This window comes from Perca flavescens, chromosome 12 (assembly GCF_004354835.1).
Source record: "Perca flavescens isolate YP-PL-M2 chromosome 12, PFLA_1.0, whole genome shotgun sequence".
Lineage (NCBI taxonomy): Eukaryota > Metazoa > Chordata > Actinopteri > Perciformes > Percidae > Perca > Perca flavescens.
The window spans coordinates 27,751,570-27,777,625 of NC_041342.1; the positions used below are offsets into that span (position 1 = coordinate 27,751,570).

At 40.2% G+C, this 26,056-nt stretch overlaps 1 protein-coding gene across 1 annotated transcript in view; it reads left to right on the forward strand.

Annotated features, from left to right (window-relative positions):
• The window catches only part of map4l (microtubule associated protein 4 like), a 101,577-nt gene that overhangs the window by 27,638 nt on the left and 47,883 nt on the right, over positions 1 to 26,056 (forward strand). The window contains exons 3-5 of the mRNA XM_028594104.1: positions 17,413 to 17,487; positions 18,587 to 18,658; positions 20,886 to 21,107. Of these exons, the coding sequence (XP_028449905.1) occupies positions 17,413 to 17,487; positions 18,587 to 18,658; positions 20,886 to 21,107 (369 nt within the window). The remainder of the gene's footprint in view (positions 1 to 17,412; positions 17,488 to 18,586; positions 18,659 to 20,885; positions 21,108 to 26,056) is intronic.

A 26,056-nucleotide genomic window follows, 5' to 3' on the forward strand; every position in this document is an offset into this window, starting at 1 on the left:
TGATTTGTAATCATCGGACTGGTCGTCATCTTTGAGGTCTCCCAACATCATTTCTGAATCATCACCCGATATCAAGTATGAACATAAATAAGTACAGTGTGAATATAAGTAGCAGCAGTGAATAAATAACACCTATAAAGATAGGATATGCTCTGTGTACGAATGAAGTGAACAATAGATGGATGACAGACAGAAGAAGATAATGCTCTTATGGATAAGAGCATACTGGTGGATTTTAGTACAAAAGACCTAAGATGGAAAATAAAGGAGTCGTCTAGGCTGGAGAGTTAAATAGAGCAGACACAAAAGCCCTGTAGACACACAGAGACATGGATTAACATAGAGAAGGTTGTTCACCTCAATGGCAAGGGGGAGTTATGTGTGCAAACAAGGGACACCAAGGACACCAGTAGTTTTTACGTGCCTACCACAGCTTCGAGTTTGCTGGGCACAGTTTATAGCTGCCAAAATCAATTATCACCTATGCATAATTATAATTTACAGCAGGGATCATTTATTGATGTCACATTTAAAGCTATAGTCACCTCCCCCATGAGGAATTCTAAGTAATGACAACAATTCTGTCGGTGCATCCACGTGACACAAGCCTTCCGTGATCGCGCACCACCCGCACCCCTCCTCCAAACAGTTGCTAGTAGCCAAGGAGGACACGGAGAATTAAAAAAACATGATGGACTGCGCATATAAGTCGCCGGACGACACAATCTTCTGAACACAGCCATACTGAGAAATCCAGAGAGAGTTGTGTGGAGCTGATGGTCTTAATTAGCTTTGGATCAACTCATTTGGCGATGGCTTGAATGTAACGGACGTTCGTTAAAGGTGCTGTAGGTAGGATTGGGAAGATCCAGGACTTAGCCAAACAATTTGAACATCAACAACTTCTCAGTCCCTCCCCCTTTCTGCTAAAGCCCAAGACATTCTCCTAAGCCCCTCCCCCCCACAAGGGAGAATGGATGCATGTGCATGAGCACTGATTGACACGCAGTTAGACATCCCCCCCCTTGGCCACGATTGGTGCATCTGAACAGGGAGCTGTGGATTTTTGCAAATCGCACTACAGGCTGTAGGTGGTGCCAGAGGAGCCGGATTTGTCTTTAAATTACCCGCTTTATGTAGTTCTACTCGAACATAGGGTCAGTTTCAGCAAATACGTCAGAAAGTTAGTTTTCTAAGTCTTACCTACTGCACCTTTTTAATATAAAAAGTTACGCACTAAAGCTTTAACACACACTGCTTTCATAATATTCCCCTGGTTGTTACAGTATGATGTGTTAATATTTAGTGTTTTTAACAATTTAGGGCACCGCATATTGAAAGAGGTTTTAGCCTTTGGCTAAATTTAAATGGTTGAAATGAAGGGATCATGTGATTTCAATAATAGTTATAGTCAACAGCAGTCACTGCACAGTGACACTGAAAGCTCCTCGGATTCTAGTCTGTGTATCAGGGCCATCAGGGATCCTCCTACGAGTGTGTGCGTGCGTGCTTTGAAGATTAAGTGTAATTGCCTCGACACTTTGGCCAACCCTGTCTAGACCTAAATTTATTATTATTATTATTATTATTATTATTATTTATTAATTAGCTGACTGTCTTACTTTGTCTTTATCTTTATCAGGCTTGTTCTCTTTATTTCTCTGCCTTTTTTTTGTCTTTTAGGCCTAATCTTGACTGATTTCCCGATTTCTTTTCCCCTATAACCTATTTATTTATTTGCTTTCTCTTTCTTTCAGTCTCCGTTCCACCCGTCCTCTCCATCTTTCTCTTTTCCTGTCATTGTTACACTGTCAGCCTGGAGACTGTGCTGTATTAGCATCATTACCATCCACACACGCACACACACACACACACACACAATCAGCACCCAGCCAGTGGCACGTTCTGGTCCAATTAGTGTTGACCTGTCTAGCTGTCAGTCCAGAGCTGTAGGGAACCAGAGTTTGGCAACAACTTTTATTCATGGCACTTGTAGATGGACACGTTGGTCAGATTCTCTCGTGATATAGTGCTTCACTTTCATAAAGTTCTTCCCTATTTTTCACATTAAAGTGAGGCTGTGAAGAGGCTGTGAAAGACGAAATAACATATTTTCTCTTACAAATTTAAATTTGCAATAAGCTATAAAACACGCTGTTGCTCAATTCAGTAAACTCAAGGGTTTTGCAGATACAGCCTTTATTGCTGCAAAATGGAATTGTCACATTCTAATGTGCAATTTCTATAATAAAATAGAATTGATACTTGGCGTCTTTGTATCGCTACAGCTTTGCCACAGATAATATCGCGATACCATACTGTACCCTTAGTTCCTAGATCCTCCACCCCTAGTTTATATACATTATTACCAATTCCAGATTCAATATGCTACTGTAATGTAATGACATAAAGGTTATGGATGGAAAACGGATATTGCGAAATAGATCCAGAAATAGACACGGTCTTGTTGATTGGTTTGATATTTACGTCACTAAACACAGATGGCACATCAAACAGAGTTGCGTGCATGTTTATTTTAATCTTTTATGATAAACCATCAGGCTGTCGTATCATTTCACATAGTCTTTGACATGCCCATGTACAGCTGGTATGATCTCCAAAAGCAGGCACACATCCTCCGGGTGTGTGTGTGTGTGTGTGTGTGTGTGTGTGTGTGCGTGTGCGTGCGCGTGTGCGTGCGTGCGTGTATGTTTGTGACTGATCTAAAACACTGGTGACTATAAAGGCCTGTGGGCTACATTCTGTGTGTGCTATATGGGTGGGGAATACACTGTGCTGACAGCAGATATTTTAACACATGGTTTCTCAAATGTTTTTAGATCAAACACTTTCAATCAACTACGCATTGCACCCAAGACTCACATGTGATAACACATTAACACAGGGACCAATGTAGGACCCCTTAACAATGACGATCAATTCTACTTTTATTCTGTGTATCTAGTGGGTTAAAAAAGTAAAGAAAATCGCTCATGAAGCTTCACTACTTTAGGGTGTACCAGCAGAGATCTGAAGGCAGTTTGTGGAACGTGTCCCTGTGACTCTGGCTAGATGTTCTGACAACCCAGCCACATAACAGAGCCCCACTGGGATGCTGCTAGCGATCCCTGTTGAGTTAGTGTCGGCTGCATTCCTTCAGTTAGAGGCTGTAGCATCTCAAATTCAGTCAGCACAAACCCCTGAGCCACAGGGGTCTGGTGGCCAGCGGCAGACTTGGTCTATTAAAACGTAGTCTCAAATTGTCAGACCCACCTCCACAGCGCTGCAGAGGATGGTCTGGCTAGTCCACACAATATTCCGGGATGGGAGAAAAACATGCTCTGGTTTATTGGCATTTCTTTAAACCAATCACAATCGTCTTGGGCGGGCGCAAAGCGACGAACGGAGCAACGGTGCCGCTGCAAAATAGCCTCGGGAAGGAACTTCTTTTGGTGGAACGTGTATGTTCAAAAGTAGTTTTTTTAATCGTGCTACAGAAAACTCAGATTGGACAGATAGTCTAGCTAGCTGTCTCGATTTACCCTGCAGAGACCTGAGGAGCAGTTAGACCATAGTCCTCATAAATTGAACAGAGTTGAAATGCCAACACAAAGAAAAAGGTGATGGACATCGGGCTGAAATGAATTTCCGGCGGCGCCTGAACAATCCCGGAAATTAAACGTTGACGATATAGGCTACATTGTGGGTAATGTAGACACCAGGTTTTGACTTCGAACGACAATGGCAAAGGGAGTGCAATGCTAAATAAGTGGAGTAGTCTTGTAAGTCTGTGCAGGATTTTCTTTTTTTTAACTTAGATTTTATAGATTTTTGGTATAAACAATAAAGAACAAAGAACACAGCACAGCGTCAGTGGGGCGTCAGTTTGAAGGATTTTCATCATCCTTTCATGTAAATGTTGTCCCCGAATGTCTCCTTCCAAATGTTGGTAAAGGAAAAGTTGGTATATTTTGTACCATACTAATTGTAGCTGGGTGAATTTTAAATGCTGTTTAATTTATATCATGAGCTCAAAAGCAGGTGGTCTCCCATCAGGTAGGACAGCGGGTCACAACTGTGACTAATAATGGTGCTAGAGTGCTGAATTTTGGGTGCTGCAAGACCCGTGTGTTTCTGAATATGTATGAGTATACAGTTTTATCCTTCCAGTAGAATTTGTTCATAGCCTCATTCAGCCCAGAGAACCATTTCAAAGCTAGGAAGAAGAACCCTGATAATGGATAGTTAATTTGTGATAAATGCTATTTGTTCAAATGCACAGAGCTGGCACTCTGTATGTAACTCTATCAGTTTACTTCAGATAAAATCCTGCTCAGACCTACAGTCCAATTGGTAAACTCAAGGATGTGTAACCCACGGCCTACTGTCAAACTGAAATGAAATGAAATCACTTGCCAGACTGACATATTTGCATATGTAGTTGGATGGTAAGGGAATCACTACCAATCAAAGAGATCTACTGAATTCTGTAGTGGAAAGTATTTTTTTGAAAGGCTTTTTCTTTCATTTTAGTGTTAAAGCTCCTTTGTGTAATTTTTTGAGTTGATTCTTAGCAAAAAAAACTTTGTTCTTTCACAAATATGTGCTCATTCATGTGTAATTACTTCCACCAACTAATCAAAGTATTCTCGTACGCGTAGAATCTGCCATTCAGAATCGTTCAGAATACATACGAGCGAGTCGCTCAAATGATGGCCGCCATGTTGCACATCCATCTTTAAAATACATTAGCCAAAGAGGGACATACCTCCACCTTTTGTGCTTTTCACTCAGTGGCACCCTGATGAATGCCAGGGAGGGAGAGGGAGAAGATTACTTGTGACTGCCGGCAGATTTGAAAGCCTGTTGAAAATGGAGGATTGCGCCTATTCTCGAGGACATGTAACGGAGTCGCCAAGGAAGTTAAAAGAATTAAAACGCGACAGGCAAAGCAACGAGACCAAAGTTAATATTGGAGTGGCTTTTTCAAGATGGAATGAGCTCATAAGGAGCAAGGATTTTAAAAGGGACACCAAAGTTGCCTGCTTTCTTCTCGACAGGTAATTCTGCCTATTTGTGTTAAATTCAAAGTTTTATAGTTGCTACTTGCTTGGCTAACTATAGCATGTTGTGCATAACGCTAGAACAACGTCTAGGATACTTTTCCTCGCGTCAATGATGAAAAAGGAAGACTAGAAAGTAATATTCAGTTGGTTGTCATATACAATTTCACCGCTAGATGGGAGCAATTCTTACACAATGTAGCTTTACTGATGTGGATGCTGTGAAGTCATTTGAGGCCTCAGCTGTGATGAAGGGTTGTAATAAACCTGGCTCCTGCTATGTGAACTGAATAGGGAACCAAAAGCTCATCTGTCCTCAGTGTCAGTGAGGGCAAACCTTTAGTTCTGCCATCTTGTTCTTCCTTGTGAACAGCACCTACAGGATGGCTCAAAAATCAAGCCGTTTCTCTTGCTGTGAGTTTAAAGTGGTTGAGTAGAATTTTGAGTTGTGACGTGTTGGGACTGGACATCGTTCAAAACGACTGGATATCATTCAAATCGTTTCGATACCAATACCTTGACTTCGGTACTGGTTCCTAAACAACATTACATATAACGGCAAGATTCCTTTCTATTTAATTTTCAGCTCCTACTATGTGAGCCCTGTCTCCGTGCGTAACGTATAGCTTTTCGTCCCTGCCTCTACGACAAGTAACGTTAGACAGCCAATCACCAGCATTATTAGACATTGGTAGAAGCATGCTTATTGGCTCACTGACACAGATGAGATTTAGGTATTGAATGACGAGGCATTTTAAACATATAAACATGCGGCTTGATAAAAGTTTGTGTGTAGCTTTATAAGGTTTGCACTTAGTACAGCTATTTAAATAGGTAATGAGGTTGTTGCTGTATGAATGACTCATTACTTGGCTGAGTAAGCCCTGAGATTTCAAAGAGACTGTGTGTGTGTGTGTGTGTGTGTGTGTGTGTGTGTGTGTGTGTGTGTGTGTGTGTGTGTGTGTGTGTGTGTGTGTGTGTGTGTGTGTGTGTGTGTGTGTGTGTGTGTGTGTGTGTGTGTGTGTGTGTGTGTGTGTGTTGGACAAAAAGGGAGCCAAGAAATCTCCTCACCAAGTACTTCTTGTCTGTAGTTTATTCCTTGAAGTAAAAAAAATATCTGCAAGTGCAGTATGAATATTTTGCCGTGTTTCCAATGCATGTCAGCTTTTTTTCCGGTGTTTTCTAAAATCATTTTTACTTGATTCAAGTGCAGGAGCAACCTGATTTATTTTTCATTTCTACAATATTGTTTTAGACCAGCTGTTTGTAATGAAACCAATATTTTAGTATGTGTTTTTATCACTTTTTTTTTAACATTCACTGTAGTGCAAAAACACATTAGAGTGCAAAAGAGGGCATTTGAGAGGTTTTAAAGATACAGTAGATTCAGCAGAATTACTTTCTTGAATGTGTGCAAATGTGAAAGATTCCTTAAGAAAAACTATTATCAGATAATTAATTATAACATTCACATAATGTTGACATGTTTAAATCATGTTTTATGAATGTGAATGTCAAAAAGTGGTTCAATTTCTCTTCCATATATAAATGAATATCTTCAAAAGAAGACATTTTACTACAAATAAATTAAAATAACACAGTGGATTTATTAACTCTTCCATCCATTCACACAGAATTCATGATCCAGTTATAACAGTCAAAAATGGCCTATTCACTTAATATACTTGTACTGGGTATCACTCAGGGTATGTTTTTAAAAGAAAAAAGTTAACATTTTTTAATCATATTTTAAATTTGATTGACCCTGGGTTTAGGATCATCCAGGTTTAAATTAAGCCAGCATGAAATGTAGTAGACTGGGCTTAGGGAGCAGCACAATAAAGTTAAAGTTATACTGCAGTCTGCTAGTGTTTCTATCAAGCCGGGAAGGAAGGAACTGTGTTTGCTGAGGCATGAGAACACATCCCTGCAGTGTGTGTACTTTCACTATACGTATGTGTGGTCGAGGTACAGGGGGAGAGAGTGTGTGTGTGTGTGTGTGTGTGTGTGTGTGTGTGTGTGTGTGTGTGTGTGTATGTAAGACAGTCATTCTGCAGTAGTAGTAGTATGTGTGTATATCCGAGGCATTGTTTTTTGCATTCCTGAGTGCATGAGTCTGCGTGTGTGTGTGTGTGTGTGTGTGTGTGTGTGTGTGTGTGTGTGTGTGTGTGTGTGTGTGTGTGTGTGTGTGTGTGTGTGTGTTACAGTACTAGACACTGCAGTCAACATGTGACTGCAGTACAGTCGAGTGCATCAATACCAGCAGCTCCACACACATGCAGTTCTGGTGAGGTCATCTCTCTCACACACACACACACACACACACACACACGCACACGCACACACACCTTGGCTGTCACTGTCAATAATGAGGACGTGTGTGTCAGTGTGCTGAGTTCAGCAGATGAGTAGGATGTAACTGAAGCTTTTACAGCACCTCTGGAGTCCAACACTGAGCCCATCTGACATCCAGGACAACTGAGAGTCTGAGCTGTGTAGAGTTTAAGTGTAAATGGTTCTAGCTTTTAATTCCTGACCTGTAGTATAGGTTAAAATGTAACATCTTGGGATTAAGAAATGAAATGACAATTCTGTATATTACAACTTGTGTCTTAATCTTGCAATTTCAATGTCATTTCTATCATTTATGATAAAATTTAACTCACCAAAGTTAATTGATGAGTATAATGTAATTGATACTAATAGGAACAATGGCAAGAAAAAGACCCAAGTTGCTCCCTGTTTAATTTTTGCTATGAGAGAGGGTTCTAGCAGAATTTGAGAGTGTACTTATCCTGTCTATAAACAGCACTATAAACGGTAACAGTAGACACACAGTGGCAAAGTCAAAGTTCCCCACGGAAAACAAGATCCAGGAAACGCACATAAATTAGATTTCTTTTAGATTTTCTGCAAATGTGTTTAGAATATGCACTACATTGGGATGGAGACCTGGCTTGTGTTGGATGGCTCGGAGGAAAAGCAGTACCCGCAGAGGTGCCACCTGTTCCACAGTCATTCACAGCAACAGGATTTGCATCATGTATTCAATGGCCATGGGATTGCACCAATATTACAGCGCATCTGGAGTGTGTTGATGTGCTGTTGATGTGCTGTTGATGCTTATCAGGACCACAGCAGAATCTGCACCCAGAGGAGAGAATCATTTACTTTTCCCTCTGCCTCCCTCTGTTCTGTTTCCATCATTTAATTTGCTCGTGCTCTGATGTCATACCTCTCTCTTGCTTTTCTCTATTAGATCATTATTTTGTTCTGCGTCATTCACTTTATTTCTAATCAAGGGTAAGGGGCTAAACTATAATACGTCCAATGTATCTTCTATCCTCCTCTGCACCCCCTGATTTGTTTCTTCCCACCTCTCTTCATCCCTTACCCATCTTGTCTTTCAAGTAATGCCTTTGTGTCTGGTTCGGACCAATCAGCGTGCTGTGAGGAGCTACTGGCTGCTAGGGCTAGGCTTGGTTTAGGTATGTGTCACGACACGGAGAGGCGACTGTTCGTTCAAAACAACAATGGTTAACAACAGGGATGCACCGAATCCAGGATTCGGATTCTGACAAATATTGAGCTGTTTAACGGGGTTTGGTTTCTGCCGAACCTTTAGAATTTTTTTCCAGCCAACCGAACCCTACGCTTGCACTACGTGCGCTAGGCTGGTCGATGTAGTGACGCCGCCGTCGATTACAGGAAGGTGTTTACGTAGGTGGACCGTTCAATGCAGTAGGCTGTGAGAAAGTGAAAATGGAACTTGTGAGCAGAAAAAGTGTTGTTTGGCAGTACTTTCAGTCAAAAGAAGGCGATTCGAGTCGAGCTACGTGTTTAATTTGCAATGCTGATTTGTCTCGTGGTGGCAAGGACCCTAAACTATACACAACATCGCCGCTGTTAAAACATTTGCGTATGAAACATCCGAAAGACTACGAGTTGGGCATGAAAGAATCTACACACAGCAGCCAAAATGCAGCAACTTCAGGTACGGCAAAGGAAGGAAAGTCATACCTAAAAACCTGTGTGTTAACCAGACAATTTTTATATATATATATATATATATATGGGCGTTGTTTACTTCATTAATGTGTTGACTGTGTTAATGGACTGAGGATGGGAGTAGGATTGGATATACGGTTTTCGGATTCAGTAGAATCTTAACCAGTGGATTTGGTATTCGGCCAAACCCCAAAAATCTGGATTTGGTGCATCCCAAGTTAACAAACCATTTGGTGCGTCAGGTTAGGAAACACTGGGGTTTTTATTAGAAATGTATTATATCCCGTCATTTCCACATTGATTGTATTTATTTACAGCAGTAACACCGCCCTCAAACAATTGATGTGCCAGTAATAGATGGATGTTTAGAATATATCTCATCTCCTTTCACTGAAAAACATTTTTCCATCTCTTTGCTACCCGGTGCCTTCCTCATCCCTCGCTTACTTTTCAGCCCCCCCCCCTCTCCCTCACTCTAAGTGCTTGTCTCTCCCCAGAGATACTGACAGCTGTGACTGAGGATGGGATGCTGCAGTTTGACATTAACCTTACCTGTCCTTGGCGTGGAGAGATATACTTTAGCATTAGCAACATATGCACGCTAATATTGGCTGCTTGAAACTGGAAGCAGGGAGCAGGGACAGGCCTGCGAGGATGTGATAGCATCAGGAGATTGGGATGGAGAACGATGGGATTTGAAATCATGGTTTTTAATTTCTTTTTACATATTTTGGAGAAAAATATCTAAACAAAGGGAGACATGGTAAAACGTTAAAAGGTGTACAGTTTTTCAAGTGTTCCCTTAGACAAAACTACCTACAACCACAATCTGCTTTTTGGAGAATTAGCAGCCTTCCGTAACGTGTGGGTAGATACTAAAAGAGGACGTTAATTATCGTCTGAACCTGCTTCCTTAACTTTAAAGTCACAATATCAAGATATATGACTATGGATTAGTGTCCTCGTGTCTGTTACAGCTCCTTTTGAGTATTGATATGTTCAAACTAGACATCACTTATCAGATTAGAGGAAAACTGTAACCTACCTTGTATTTTCAGCAGGCCTATTACACTGATTAGCCAAATGATTGCTCTGCAATTACATGTAAAGGTCAAAACATCTGCATCATTCATGGGGGTAATGAGGTCACTGTTGCCTGGTGACAAATGGCAGTAACAGACTGAAAAGCAGTTAGAAGGATGGAGGTGAGGACCAAAATAGAAATCGTTGCAAAACATAAATCATGCACAAAGAATACTGATTTGAGCACAACATTTATAATTATTATTATAATATAAAAATTATAAAGGCAAAACTTTTGTTTTTGCCCCCATTTTTCATGAGCTGAACTCAAAGATCTAAGACTTTTTCTGTGTACACAAAAGGCTTATTTCTCTCAAATATTATTCACAAATCTGTCTAAATCTGTGTTAGTGAGCACTTCTCCTTTGCCGAGATAATCCATCCACCTGACAGGTGTGGCACATCAAGATGCTGATTAGACAGCATGATAATTGCACAGTTGTGCCTTAGGCTGGACACAATTAAAGGCCACTCTAAAATGTGCAGTTTTACTGTACTGTATGTAGGGTTAGGGTCAGGGGGGGGTCGGAAAACCAGTCAGTATCTAGTGTTATGGTTACAGTTAAGGTTAGGGTTCATCTCCCTCTCTCGCTCTCTCTTCCTCTCTCTCTCTCTCTCGACCTGACTGCAGTTTCTTGTCGTAACCGACTTGAGTGGACAAATGCTCACATTCAATGGCTTTGGAGAGGTTTTCTCTTCACGGTTGAACCCGAACCCTGACACCAGATACTGACTGGTTTTTGGACCCCCCACTGACGGACTAGGGTTTAATCCCGGGAAAACGGGATTCCCGGGAAATCTGATCAAAACTATTTCCCGGGAAATGTTATGACGGGAAACGGGAAATAAAATAAAATAAAAAAAGGCAAGGAGTGCGTGTCTATTATTCTCATACGGTAACGTTGATGCAGGCGACGGTAGCTACGGTAATACAGGCACCCTAAATCATTACACAGGCTCAATACATTCATTCATTAAAGAAGAAGAAGAAGTTCATTACACAGCACGCACTACGCAGCTGGGCTACCTGGCTCCATTAATGATGTCTGCGGCCAGCTTTGTTTGGGAGCATTTTGAAAGACCGGACAATGAAACAGCTCAGTGCAAGTTGTGTGACCGGTTTATAAGGAGTATTTGTATTTGGTTAACTTTGAGTGATCATTCCCGTTTGCAGCCTCTTACACATCCTCAACAGGCAGAGAATGGATTTTGATAACGTAATGGTTTAGAAATCATTCAATGGTTTAAGCATATTTCGTTAGTTTGTATAATAGATTTCTATAAAACATTGATTATATAAGGGTTTCCTAGATTTTCAGAAGACAAGTCCCAGACATTCCACCTGGCATTTCATAATTAGCGCTGCAGCACGCAGCTCACTTGATCACGCAGCAGAATTGATCATTGCAAACTGTGTTGATGATGGACATAAACTGTGTTCTTTAGTCCTAAAAATGAAACAAATAATATAAAAAATGTCCGTTTGGGATATCGATACAGTACTTGGGCTAAAAACAAACCAAAAAAACAGCCATTTCTCTGCCATTTCCCGGGATTCCCGGAATATTTCCCGGGATCTGATTCATCTCATTTTCGGGAAAAATATTAAACACTATGACGGACCCCCTCCTATAGACCTTTTTTTTATGGCAGACATGTTGACATGTCATAGTAGGAAAAGCACAGGTATATTCCAAACCATTAATGATGGCTGCATTCCACTTAGGAGAGGCCCTGGTATTGTACATGTTGACTCACTGAAATATCTTACTGGGACACTTGATGGAATTGAGCCATCGTTAAGGTTATCAATTTCAGCTGTGCTTTTCCTACTATGACAAGTCAAAAATGTCTGCTGTGAAAAAGGTCCATACAGTAAAACTGCACATTTTAGAGTGGCCTTTTATTGTGTCCAGCCTAAGGCACACCTGTTCAATAATCATGCTGTCTTATCAGCATCTTTATATGGCACACCTGTCAGGTGGATGGATTATCTCAGCAAAGGAGAAACGCTCACTAACACAGATTTAGACAAATTTGTGAACAATATTTGAGAGAAATAAGCCTTTTTGTGTAAATAGAAAACTCTTATTTCATTCAGTATGTTTCATATTGACCTTGTTGGCCATCTGTAACTGACCCCTGATATGTTTATTTAAATATAGAGGCAGCATGTTTGCCTAAAGGCTGACTACCATCCTCTAGAAAGCTGTCCTCTTGCTGTGAGCTGAAGTGCAACTTGGTTCAGCCTTGGTACCCCCACAGTATATGGTACATCATCGCAAAAAGCCCTTCAGCAAGCACCAAACCACTTCAGAGGCACTGCACAGCAGACAACCCAGCACTCTGACTTCTGACAAGAAATGGATTTAGAGTTAGTTGGAGTTAGAGGCTATGTCAGTACCCTTAAAGAGATACTCCAACAGTTTAGAATTGCATTTCCATAATTGTCACCCAGTGCAACATTGATGTGTTTTTTTAATTTGCTTTTCGGTCAACAATATATTCCTCAGGCAAAGCAATTGAGGATTTTCTTTGATGCCTCAATAAAACCCTCAACATTTGTGTGCAGTCTCGTCAGGTTTTCCCTCCTGCTGTGTGTGTGTGTGTGTGTGTGTGTGTGTGTGTGTGTGTGTGTGTGTGTGTGTGTGTGTGTGTGTGTGTGTGTGTGTGTGTGTGTGTGTGTGTGTGTGTGTGTGTGTGTGTGTGTGTGTGTGTGTGTGTGTGTGTGTGTGTGTGTGAGACAACGTTCTGGGTTTTAAGGGAAATGTTTTAACCCAAATGACCTGAGCAATTACAGTGGGGTGCAGCTTAAATCAATCATCACCTTAAACTAGTGGTTAATGACTTAAAGGGACACTTTTGAACATAAGAAAGACACTATCTTGTGCATACAAAAGACATCAACACTGGCCTCTAATGTTTCAGGAAAGGAACATTTCTTCCATGTTGTTTTGTCAAATATAGTGTTATGTAAGTAGGAAATCGTATCCATTCTAAAATATGTTGCCTGTGTACTTAACTGACCATGACACTGTGAAAACAACCTTTCAGATGCACTCAAGTCTTCTATCTGCATCTGCACCCTTTGTAAAGCACGCACACACCCAAAATATAATTATATTATTATGTTTAAAAGTGGGATTCTTGCGAGGATCTGTACCAAACAAAGATTTTTTTCTTTAGTCTGTATGTTACAATTTGTAGGTTGGGATGTCTCTGCAGCACCACAATATAATTCAGAATGGTTTGACAGATATTTTGCCTTTAACAAATATTGCGCCGTCCCTGCGATTTGAATATGAAACTAGTACATATTGCGATTAATTGTGCAGCCCTAAACTAACTTTAGATCTTACCAAACACTGCAGTGTAATATGTTCTAAGCAATGACGTGAAACTACAACCAGTCTGTGTCAAGCACAGTGGCGAGCCCATCAAACTGTAACTCTTTACACTATGCAATAACAGCTATTTTTGTGGTGGTTCCCCACTTGTATATTTTGACTTGTTTGTCCTGGCTTTGTGTTTAAAAGAGCTTCCAGTCTAGTGATGTAGAAATGCCATAAAAATAACGCTTACAAAAAAGAAGGTGCTTGAAGGGGCTCGATACTGGCTGCTGTCCTCAGAGGACTGTCTGGGTTCTGGCTGTGACTGCACACACATACAGTGTGTCCCCGTGTGTGTTCCTGGGGATGTCTGAGAGAGAAAAAGAACAAGAGCAAAAAGTGAAGGGACGCCTCAAGAGCAAACCTAGTGCTAGTGTTATGTAGACAGTGTCTCTGAAATTTAAGGCTATGTTTCCCATAAACTAGGGCTAAATGATTTGAGTAAAATATGTAAATGACATTTCTTTGACCAATATTGCCATTATTTCCTCTAAATTAAACTCAAGGCCTTCATTGGTTGGGCTCTGTCACTAAGATGATGCTACTATGAGTGCTGATTCACCGTGTGGCATCATTTGTTTTCTTGTATTTACTGAAAATGTTAAATATCATGGAGCAGTAGAGGCTTCTAATAATCATTAATTTGTGTGTATTGTAATGCTAAGTTATCAAACTTAATGCGGTAGTGATGAATTACAGTAATGTTTAAACTGATTGTGGCACCTCTAAACAAATATGGACTGAAACCGAAATGCTCTTTTAAGCTTTAGATACCGTAACATCTTGCATGCAAAAAGTAGAGAATGCAAAACAAGGAACACAAAGAGATGTTGAGTGAAAGCACAGTGTGACAATGATGAGGGGAAACAGCCATGACTCAGAAAGAGCAGCTGAAGAGCTGCTTGTTAAGATCGATAAGGAGGAGAGAGAGAGAAAAGAAGAAAAGAATCTTGTGGCATTTTGTCAAGAATGACTCGTCAGTTTTGTGTGTGTGTTTTGTGTGTGTGTGTGTGTGTGTGTGTGTGTGTGTGTGTGTGTGTCTCTCTCGCTCTTCCAAATCTCGTTTCTCCCCTTCCCGCCTCCAAACCCTTCAATGCTGCCAATCACAAAAAAGCTCAACCTCCATCATTCATTTTTTAAATATTTTTAATGTCCTGATTGGATGTTTTCAATCAAGTGCAAGCGTGTGCGTGTGCGTGTGCGTGTGCGTGTGCGTGTGCGTGTGCGCGAGCGAGTGCATGCCTGTGCATGTAGTTTCAGGTGGATGTAAATTCAGCAATCCATGGTTGCCTTACCTTTTATAGATACAGCCATAATGAAACACCCTTGTACTCGATCCAGTGTGCCTAAGCTTGTTAATTATTGATGATATCCACCATTTCACTGATATTGGCCCAGCGCCAAAATGTGTGTCCTTATTTCCCTTGAATTTAGTAAAAAAACTAAAAAATATGGTTTTCAGCTTGAGTGTGGACCACTGCATGTCTTTAGAACAGTGACATCTTTTCAGCTCCACAATGAACAATCATAGTGTGTGTGTGTGTGTGTGTGTGTGTGTGTGTGTGTGTTTCAGTAGGAGTTAGTAATACCTAATACAGTACAGTATGTTGTAGGCCTTACCATCTATCTTCCCCCTGCTATTTCAGGACCACGGACAGATCATTTTTGCTATGTAGCACCAGCAGGCTAATGCATGGGAAAGAAAATTAGGTAACACTTTACTTGAAGGTATCGACATAATCGTGACATGACACTGTCATAACTATGACATGACACTGTAATGAACGTGACATAAACGTTATAAACAAGTCATAAACCTTTATGACTTCTGTCATTAAGTGTCATTCGGTTTTTGTCATGGCAAGTTGACCTTGTTTGGGTTGTCTTGATTATGACAACTTGACATTAATCAAAGTGACATTACCAGAGGTTGTCTTGGTCATGACAAGTTGACATTAAATTTGTGTGGGATGTCTTTAAAATGACAACTTGACATTAACCATGATGACATTACCAGAAGATGTATTTGTCATGACAACTTGACATTACATTTCTTTGGAGTTTCCTTATTAAGACAACTTGACATTAAACAGGATGACATTATGTCAAGTTGTCATGACAAAGACATCCTGTCTTTACGGTGTCATGTCACGATTATGTTGATACCTTCAAGTAAAGTGTTACCGAAAATTATCACAATATACTTGATCTGACTGTACTTCATTAAAATGAATTAAATAGATGAAGATAGTATTTATTTCGAAATATTCCAACAGGAAATAGCGGATGTTGACAGCTGATAAACATTTAGAGCCAGTGAAAAGGGGAGGTTAATGCTCGTCACATGGTGCATCAACTCAAATACTGTACTTAGGTACAATTTGAGATAGTTTATACTAACTATAGTACTCACTCCACGACATTTATCTGACAGCTATGATTATTATTATTATCAATTTTAGCATTGTCGTAGACCATAGAAATAACATGTTTGCATTTTTAAGCTTGGGGCCTAGTTCCCCTTTATGGGCTGATTTAATGATGTCAGTCCTTCTTCCACCACTGATGGCAAGGAGGTGCACACAATAAAACCATCACTGGCACAATCTCGTGAAATCCATAAAAAAAAAAAAAAAGAGCATTTCTAGTCAGTTTTTTGTTGACAGGGGTTCATTTAATTTCCTAATTTTACATAAATATTGATCAGGTTTTGAATGTTAAATGTAACAGTGCTTACGAGTGGCTAAATTTGATCATAAATGACCCCTGACGCAGTAAACATTTTATTATTTAGTTGGTAACATACTTTTATTGTTATAATAATAAAATGTTTTATATATGTCTGCTTAATGGGATGTAATGGTGCCAGCAGTGCACATCTTTACTTTAGTCAATGGATCACCCATTTGATTTATTTTATTATACAAAAGCACTTAACTCCACTCCTACTGCTTCCTCTACCTTCCTCACCTAACAGTAATATCAAACATATACAGTATTTTATATATAGTATTTATCAATAGTGTATATATGTGTGGGTGCCGCTTCACCCCAAATTCCCCTACAACCTAAAACTCTCTTTCTCCCAGCGATCCTCCTTCCCGCCTCCAAACCCTTCAATGCTGCCAATCACAAAAAAACTCTATTCAACTAATTCATTTTTAGATATTTTTAATTTCCTGATTGGGTGTTTTCTGCAGCTTGCTTGCATAAACCCAATCTTGTGTGTGTGTGTGTGTGTGTGTGTGTGTGTGTGTGTGTGTGTGTGTGTGTGTGTGTGTGTGTGTGTGTGTGTGTGTGTGTGTGTGTGTGTGTGTGTGTGTGTGTGTGTGTGTGTGTGCGTGCGTGCGTGCGCGTGTGTGCGTGTGTGCGTGCGCCTCAGCTGGTGGCACATAAGCATTGATTATTTAAGACACATCCTCCGACAGCAAGCGTAGGGAGCCGCAGATGCTTATGTCCTTTCCTTGTGTAACCATGGTGATAGTCCCTTCAGCGACGTGTTGTGTCTGCTTGCCTCACTGACAAAATATGTACACAACACACACACACACGCAACACACACACACACACACACACACACACTAACAGGCTGGAGAGGCTGGTTTTGTGAAGCGAGATCTGTGTGATTGTGTGACAGATTCAGGTGCAGTTTTCAGTCCGTCTCACTATGTAGAGTGCAGTATGTTTTTGTCAGAAACACATAGGTCATTTATCTGAGGTCAGGGTTTAAATGTTAGTTCATTTCAGACATGTCAAACCTGGAAATATATGTATTTCTGGGAATGAAAAGCTTGACAGAATAACAAGCTAATCTGTGATTTTTGTGTTTGTTGATCGATGATTCTGATAATGCTTTCTGTCTCTTTTAGGTCCAGGAATGATGTCATCAGGGGGACGCCAAGACCCACCAGGACAGTCTGCCTTCAGCTCTGACTACCTGTCCGGTGAGGGTGGAGGGCGTGCTAGTTATTTATCACACAGTTTTCCCACTTTAGTATGGAAGAAGTTTGCGCAGACGTTTGAGTAGTTTTTGTTGTTGTTGCAGAGGCCCATGGGAGCTGTAGTTCCCCCCTCTCAAGTCAGTCCGAAAACAACACTTACTAGTTACGACACTTCTGGCCACAGCTTTCCATGTGTTAAATGTATTTTCACAAGTAAAAGCTTAACATGTTGAAAAGGACCCTGCAAATCATTTTATCATAGCCTTGTGAGGCAAGCAAAGTGAGCTCTCTTAACATTTGGGTACAAAAAAACTACCACAACATAAGGACATTGTCACATTCTTCATGTGGTCACTGCGAATACGAAAACGAGCATGCTTTCTTACACAATTCTTAAGTATTTAAAAAAAATAGTTATCATTTCCATCTGCTATCATTACATCAATACAATATACACAACAAAATGACCATTGAGTGTTAGAAGTATGCCAAGGCAGTGTCTATAGTGTTAGACAGTAAAAAAGAGGAGGAAGATGCAAGTCACCATCAACCTTCATTCTATTGCTTCTTCTTTTTTGTTTCTATGCCACAAGTTGCTCCTTTTGTACTTGTCAGAGTAGGAAAACCACAGATGTCACCAGTAACGTTATTATTGCTCCGTTCTATTCAGGTGTCCCAGTAAGCCATGCCATTGTAGCAGGACCCTGAAACTTAAGCAGCAATGGGACATCATTCATTTTGTTATTTACACCTATGCTTTTCCTACTGCGACATGTCTAAAATGGCAACAACAACAACAAAATATTAAGGCATTTTTGTTTCCATTTACCTTTTACATACTGCATGCACACATTTGAATATCTCCAAAGTCTAACATTAGCATTTGTTTTTATGTTCTATCCCGCTGGTTCATTTTATTCTGCTCCGCATCTCTCCTGGTCATTCACCTCCTCCCACTCATGTTGACTCTCTCTCTCTCTGGCTCTCTGGCCCCACTGTCCTTTCTGATTCTCCCATTTTCCCTTCCTTGTTCATTCGTCCATTTTTCTCTCTGTTTCTCTCTCTCTCTCTCTCTCTCTCTCTCTCTCTCTCGCTCTTTCAGGTCCTATGATGGGTGGGAGGACAGATCAATGGAGCAAGACAAAGGATAAAAGCACGCCTGACTCATTTCTAGGTTAGAGATAGGCAGTATATCGATATTATATCGATATCGTGATATGAGAATAGATATCGTCTTAGATTTTGGATATCGTAATATCGTAATATGACATAAGTGTTGTCTTTTCCTGGTTTTAAAGGCTGCATTACAGTGTAGTGATGTCATTTTCTGAACTTACCAAACTGTTCTAACTGTTCTATTATTTGCCTTTACCCACTTAGTCATTATATCCACATTACTGATGATTATTTATCAAAAATCTCATTGTGTAAATATTTTGTGAAAGCACCAATAGTCAAACACTACAATATCGTTGCGGTATCGATATCGTGATATTTGATTTTCTCCATATCGCCCAGCCCTATTCTAGGTCCACTTTACTTTTTCCCCTCCTGTGTCATTTTTACCTCTGACTACAGACTTAGGAGGAAGGAAGTCATATTACTGCTCCTCTCTGTTTGTGCCTGGCGATACTGAATGTGTGAAAAGCTATGAACTAATTTGGCTGAAATTGGTGGTTGAAATGTGTAATTTCATTTTAGAAAATGTAGCCTAAATATGGCGTAGTCTGGCTTTGGCTTCATGAATTTGTTTTAGTTTTTAGCTTTTACGCTATAGCTGTAGATGTTTTATTTTCGTGTTCATTTTGTTGGAATACCATTATCTAGTGACATGCAAGTGCAGCGGCTAAAAGGTTTTGTAATTAATGAGATATTTGGTGCAAAAATAACCAGGAGGGTAGACAATAAAAACATTAACCTTTGATGCAAGCTGCTGCTCTTTAGTTGTTCTGCACTGTTGGATGCTTACGCTCCACTAGTCTGAGGTAGAGCTGTAATCGGGGGCCTTAAAAGTTAGGCCCGACAGAATTCGGCCCGAGTCAGACAAGTACATTTTGATTGACAGCTTTTTAAAAACCCGAATCCATTTACAGCCCGACATTATTCAAATGTGCGTCGAGTCCCGTCGGGTTCGGGCAAAGATCTTCAGCTCTAGTCTGTATATATTCTCTTCATCAGTCCTTTATTGATCTCTGTTATGGCCAAACACCTGCTTATGCCACGCACGTTCACCTTTTGTTTTCTTTGTTGTCTGCTTGTAGGGCTGGGACAAACAATGTTTTCTCAATATCAGAAAATCGAAAACATTTCAGAACTTTAACAATTTTTCTTTTTAATTACAAATTGCTTTGAATCATTAATCATAATCATTAATAGCACATCCCTGTCTGTTTATCATCTTCATGCTTTTACACAGCTGCAGTGATTTATTAAAACATTTCACACACACAAATAACTCATTTAAAAGATTTTATTAAACATAAACATATGCACATATACATTACAAAGACAATTTTCAGTTTCTATAGACTTCTGAGCAACGTCATCAATCAGATCTGCAGGCAGGAAGGGGGCAGAAAACAAACCACAATGAGTTTATGAAGAGATCAACATTAAAAGTAGTTTTTGGGCCCTAAACTGCACAAATCACATATATGCATTTGGTGTCAAATGTTCATCATCAAAATTAGTGCCGGTGGTCTTTGACACGACCGCTGGGTGTGCTAATTGGACATTTTAAAATTCTACATATAGTAGCTTTTGTAGTAACATTGTTAGCTAATGCTTATACGTATTAGTAACAATTTGTTATTAGTATTGTTGAAACTAGTACAGTATCACAACTTATAATACATAACTTTACCTGCTTCAGGCTGGATATAATGCTATTACTAGGGGTGGGAATCGCCAGAGGCCCCACGATTCAATATTATCACGATACGATATTATTGCGATTTTAAACATATTGCGATATTCTGCAATATATTGCGATTTATTACTATTTTTCCAACTTCAAATTATGTCCCCAAAGGAAAATTTTTCAACATCTATTTATTCATCTCATTTCAATTTTCCATCTAGTGGGCTAAAAAAGCAATTCATTTTATTATTCTAGTACCAAAACGTTAAATTGTAATTGCAATTTATATAATAAAAGATTGATTCTTGGCGTCCGTGTATGGATACAGAATTGCCACGGAAAATATTGCGATACTAGGCTGTATCGCAATATTCCCCATCCCTAGCTATTACCTGGTCTCACCACTATTATTACAGCTTCCTCAGAATACATTTTAAAGAAAAAACAGCAAGATGTGTGTATTTAGTGTATAAAGTAGCAGTATGTACCACTTATATCGAGCCAGTTGTCTGTTGGTGATGTGTCTCTGTCTCCCCATCAGGCTTTTCTCAGTCTGGGATGAGAGGGACCACGGGGTCCAGCCTGCCACCGTTCCAGACCAGTATGAGCTCCACTGTCGGCCAGACTGGGATGGGTTCAGCCATGGACACCCAGAAGAGTTCGGGCGTATTTGGTGCAGAAAACAAAACCACCAGTAACACCAGTGGAAGCAATCTGTTTTCTTCTGGTGGCCCAGGAATCCACTCTATGGATCACTCTGCAGGTATCAGACAGAGGGCCAGTTGCATGTGTTACTGTATCAGGGGAGGGTGGAGTCAGGAGAATGAGGAGAGAGGAGGAACATACGGTACATGCTTTGAGGTTCATAAACTTTTTTAGACAACATTTTGGCTCAATAAGTTTACCTGACGCTTGCAGTTACTTAAATACTGAGCGGGTGTTTTCATGTATGTGTTAGGGAGGGCTGGTTGGATTTGTCACACAACGCTTGGAGCTGGAGCCCTGGCTGAAATTGAGAAATCTAAATCCTGATCATCTTGAATTTGATTTTCTGCTAATTATTAGAGGTGTGACGAGATCTCGCAAGATTAAAATGTGACGAGACTTGAAAAATTGTCTCGCGATATCGGTCACAAGTGCAGAGCAGCCGCCAGTAGATGAACTCTGACCTGGTTAGACTTACAATACATCTGGCTTGGACCTCTAAGTTAGCATAGAAGATCCCCTTAGAGGTTATATAAGAATAGGTTTTAATAAAAAAATATATATATATATTTTTGTTGAACTTTACATTGTTGCAGCTCCTCTTTTCACCCTGTGTGTTGAGCTCTCTGTTTTAGCTACTGAGTAAGGCATTTCACTTCTATTCCATCTTTGTTGGGAGTCGCACATGCGCAGTAGCTAGGTAAGGACTACTAGCCAGTCAGAAGCAGAGTATGAGGGCGTGCAACGCTAGCAGCTAGGCGAGCATTAGAACGTGTTAAAAAGTGACGTACGTTCGTCAGTACTACTACAATAGAGCTGTTTGGAGCAGTTTGTGAACAGTGTTTTCTGTTGGAGATGGTAAGTCTCTTTGGGGTGGACTTTGGGCTTTTTCACTTTGTAAAGCTATAACACGCACAAAAAAGATATATAACACAATAAAGGAAAGGGAAAAAGCCAAAAAGCATAATTTGAGCACTTTCATTCAAGTTTTCTTTAAAATAGTGTTCAAATCTCGTCTTGTCTCCTTCTTGTGAACCCAATCTCTTGTCTCGTGAGCCGAGTGTCTAGTCACACCTGTACTAATTATTGTATAAAGTTGCCAAGGGTTCCTGTAGCAGGGCAGCAGGGCCAGGTGGTGACAGGAGAAGAGTAGCATGCTTTCAGCAGCAGAGGGCAGCCTTTTCTAGTTGGTTTCACTGTCGGTGGGACACTTTTGGCTCTGCTTTGACATCACCGGTCGCCTCATGGCTTTACGCTCTGTGCATTTTGCCATTGTCTTTATCTACTGACAAACTGGACCAACAGGCAGATGGGACTTAGGCAGTGACAGTAAATAAACACAGGACAATAAACACAGGACAAGCCATAGTTTAATGTCTTCAGTAGTTACTGCAGCCTGATAGGAAAAAAGCAACCTAAGGAAACGTACTGTTCCCCGTGAAATGTCTAGTTACCTGTTGTCATGAATTGTTAATGTTTATAACAATCAATAGCTGCTTGAGTGAGTAACAGCTGAACATTAACTTCATTTGTGGTTGCCGAGCAACAAACACAAACCCATAGGAGGATTTAACAAAGCAGCCCCACGCGCCTTTTGCAAGTCTTCCTGTGTTACTGTGCCCAAAAGCAACATTTCAGATTCTGTAATAGAAACACGCATGCAGTGCTGCAAATAGTTATTTCATCATCTGAACATAATTGTGCACTCAGTCAGACTGTTAGTCCTCTCAGCATGAAATCTTCAGGTAAGAGAAATGGGCAAGAAATAAAGACAGGAACCACAGGACCCTCCACTGAACTTTTAAAATGACTCAGCTTCTGAAGTTTTAATAGTGCAAAACTTATTAAACATTTAGCAAGCTCTTATTCAGGGCTTTATTTGGTATCTGTTCGCCCTTCTGTTTTGCTGGTGTACTAAAGATAGCCTGTACGGGCTGGTTGTTATGCAACAGTTACTATCCTCGTTCATTACAGGAAATGGGTCTTCTAGAAATCAGGGACACATTGAGGAGAGATTGTCTGTTACCCAATAGCAGCCATTAATGGCTGATGTAATGGTTGCCACACATTTCAATCTTTAGAATAAAAATTAGTTGTATTTCTTTGACCATAAAGATAACTTTCCACCAGTAATGTAACCCATACCTGCAAACTAGTCACTTTTTGGTGAAAATCGCCGTTTTGAATGGGAAAATGTCATCCACGTGAATCGTGTAGATCCGAAGAGTTTTTATTTTGTGGGGGGGGGGTCCGAGACCTGGTGCTAATACGGCCCCGTTGCCTTAACGACCGTTATCAACTGGACCGAATTGCAACGCAGATTTCAGTGCCTTATTTAGGTGCCAGTGAAATGCCTGCGCTTGTCTCTGATGCTCCAAAAACGGACGTTTAGAGGCAACTTAAACATCGCCGCATGTCACGCTAGTTAACACTACACTTGACAGCAGGTAACGTTAGCCTACCGTTAGCTAGCAGCTGGAGTAAACACGGTTAAAATGCTGACAGCTAAACGATGTATAAGTTTGTCTGTATTTCAATGGAGAGGAACGTGCCTCGTGCTGCATTCAAAGTTATTGTAAAATACCTTTTTCCCATCCAGTGGTTGTTTTTGTCGTTTAACAGGAATTTACTAGTGAAATAAGTTATTGTTATTTCATTTAAAAAAAAAAAAAGAAGTGTCACGTTTTTTAGCCCTTCTGAGTTTGCAGGTATGGTAACCACATGCTGCTGTTTTAAAATCCGGAGCTTAGCTAACCGCTCCATCACAAAATACCTGTAGAAATTCTGCAAATGTGCCGACCCTGTTACATAATTTGGATGGCAACAATGGAGCGAAAACACTCAATCTTTGATCTTACTGATACAGAACAGGACACTGACGATACATTTATCAACCAGCCTTCCGCACTGTCTGTGTCACGTCTTCTCAAACTGTGTTTCTGGGCTTGAAACCTAAACTCCTATACACACCTGCTGCTCTGTCTGTGCAGGTGCCAGTGGAATTCAGTGAGACGAAACCCATTTGCCTAACATTTCAGATTAACTCTCACACGCAGCACTTTTGCATAAGCAGTGTGTTTGAGGGCAGCCAGCGCTCCAACATTAATGTTTCTCTTGGCGGTTTGCCAGATTCCAGATTAAGATGTACTCTCATTAAAATACCTTATGACATTAAATATAGATGATAATGCCCCGGCCTTGTCTCTTCCTCGAGCTGTTTATAGCTGCGCAAGCATTGAAGGCCAAAGGGAGAAAATAGCAACTTCAATTCATTCAATCAATTTAGAAATACAGGGAAAGGTGCCAGATTTAGAAGGGAATGCACCTTTTTTTTTCTGGATTCACGATTAATATCCAGCGATTCAAGACAGATTGAGTAGATGGGAGGATGAAAATGGAGATTATAAAAACAGGAAGACGACTGAGATGGGTGTTAAGGTCAGAGAGTTTTATTTATAGTGGATATCCCTCTGTCTGTCTGTTTTTTTTCCTTCTCTCTCTCTCTCTCTCTCTCATTCTCTCTGAGCTGATGAAATGCTTGTCATAAATAATTGAGAAATATTGCTTCAGAGGAAAACCCATACCCAAGTCTGATGACTTCATCCCCCAAAACAAGAGAAGATAGTGGGAACAGACAAATGAAGGGATCATTTCAGTGCAAGCCAAATTTCTTTCATTGTTTGTTAAAGCTTGCATGTGCACAGCTTGCCATTGTGTTGTGATTCTGTAACACATTCCATATGTTTATTGTCATTTTGGATCATTTTAGTGTTTCTGCATGTAGGACAATGATCCATTTATTGCCGGGATTCTTCAGACATGCATGTATTTATTTTCATTCATGCATGCTCGACCCTGTTAGAAATGTGCTTGATTCATTTACCTCATTGCGTTGCTTCAGAGCTCTGTTCCTCCCAGTGTGTTTGTTTTTCTCTGTTGTGCGTGCCTGCTCAAACGACCAGCTTTGCCCCCTGGGTAATGATGATAATGAAGATGATGATGATGAAAATGATTGTTTAAAAGAGGTGAATCAAACATTATTTTCCCACCGAGAGAGAATCAGACAATATGTTCATTGTTTGACTGAAAAATGCTATCTTAAACACATCCCATTCCAGACTCCATTCAGTATTCACCGAATTGAAAATGTACACGATATGATATGACCAGCCAATGGATCTTCTGACTTTCATTTCCTCTCATTTTACTGTATTCATTGGGATTAATATGGAATGATCCTGTAATGTCCAAAAGTGAGGATCTTAAACCTGTGTTAGGCCTCTTCTAAAGATGTCAAATGTACAAACGTAGATATACAGTAGACCTCCAGTCACAGTGAGCTTTGGTCCCACAAAGCTACCATAAAAATTTGGCACATTCGAATAAAAACACTGTTTTAAATTAAATGTAAATTCAATCCAACCAGTTTCACCCTGACAGAGATAAGACACAACCAAGCAGATGCTGCTGTTAAAAAGCACCTGTAAATATGTGACTTATAATAATAATATAAATTGATTATGTAGCCTTTACTGAAACATAGGACGTGTGTAACAGGTGAGTAAATGACCGGTTTTTATAAAAGCAGGCACCATCACATACATCATATTTTATGAGAATGTTCAAAAGGTTGTGCCAAAAGGAGCCTAAAAGCAGACTGTGGTTACTATGGCTGGAAACACCCAGGGCACTGACACTGACTTTTCTTTTTAATATTTTCGGCACATACTGGAGACACAAAATGCTCTTTATGTAACACTCCACAAGACCTGTAAATAGACTCTAACCTATTCTACATACCTTCAAACTACACACAATAGCATAAAGAATGGTATCCATGAGATTGTCTGACTGTTTAAGAAGGTACAGCTACTTCTGCGGTAGCCTATCCCTACAAAAAAAAACACCTTCAGTAATTGGTGATTCCACAAGCTCCCCCTCCTTCCAAATATAACTTCAGCTCTTATGGACCTTAAAGTTTTGATGAGACCAGTTGTTACACTTATT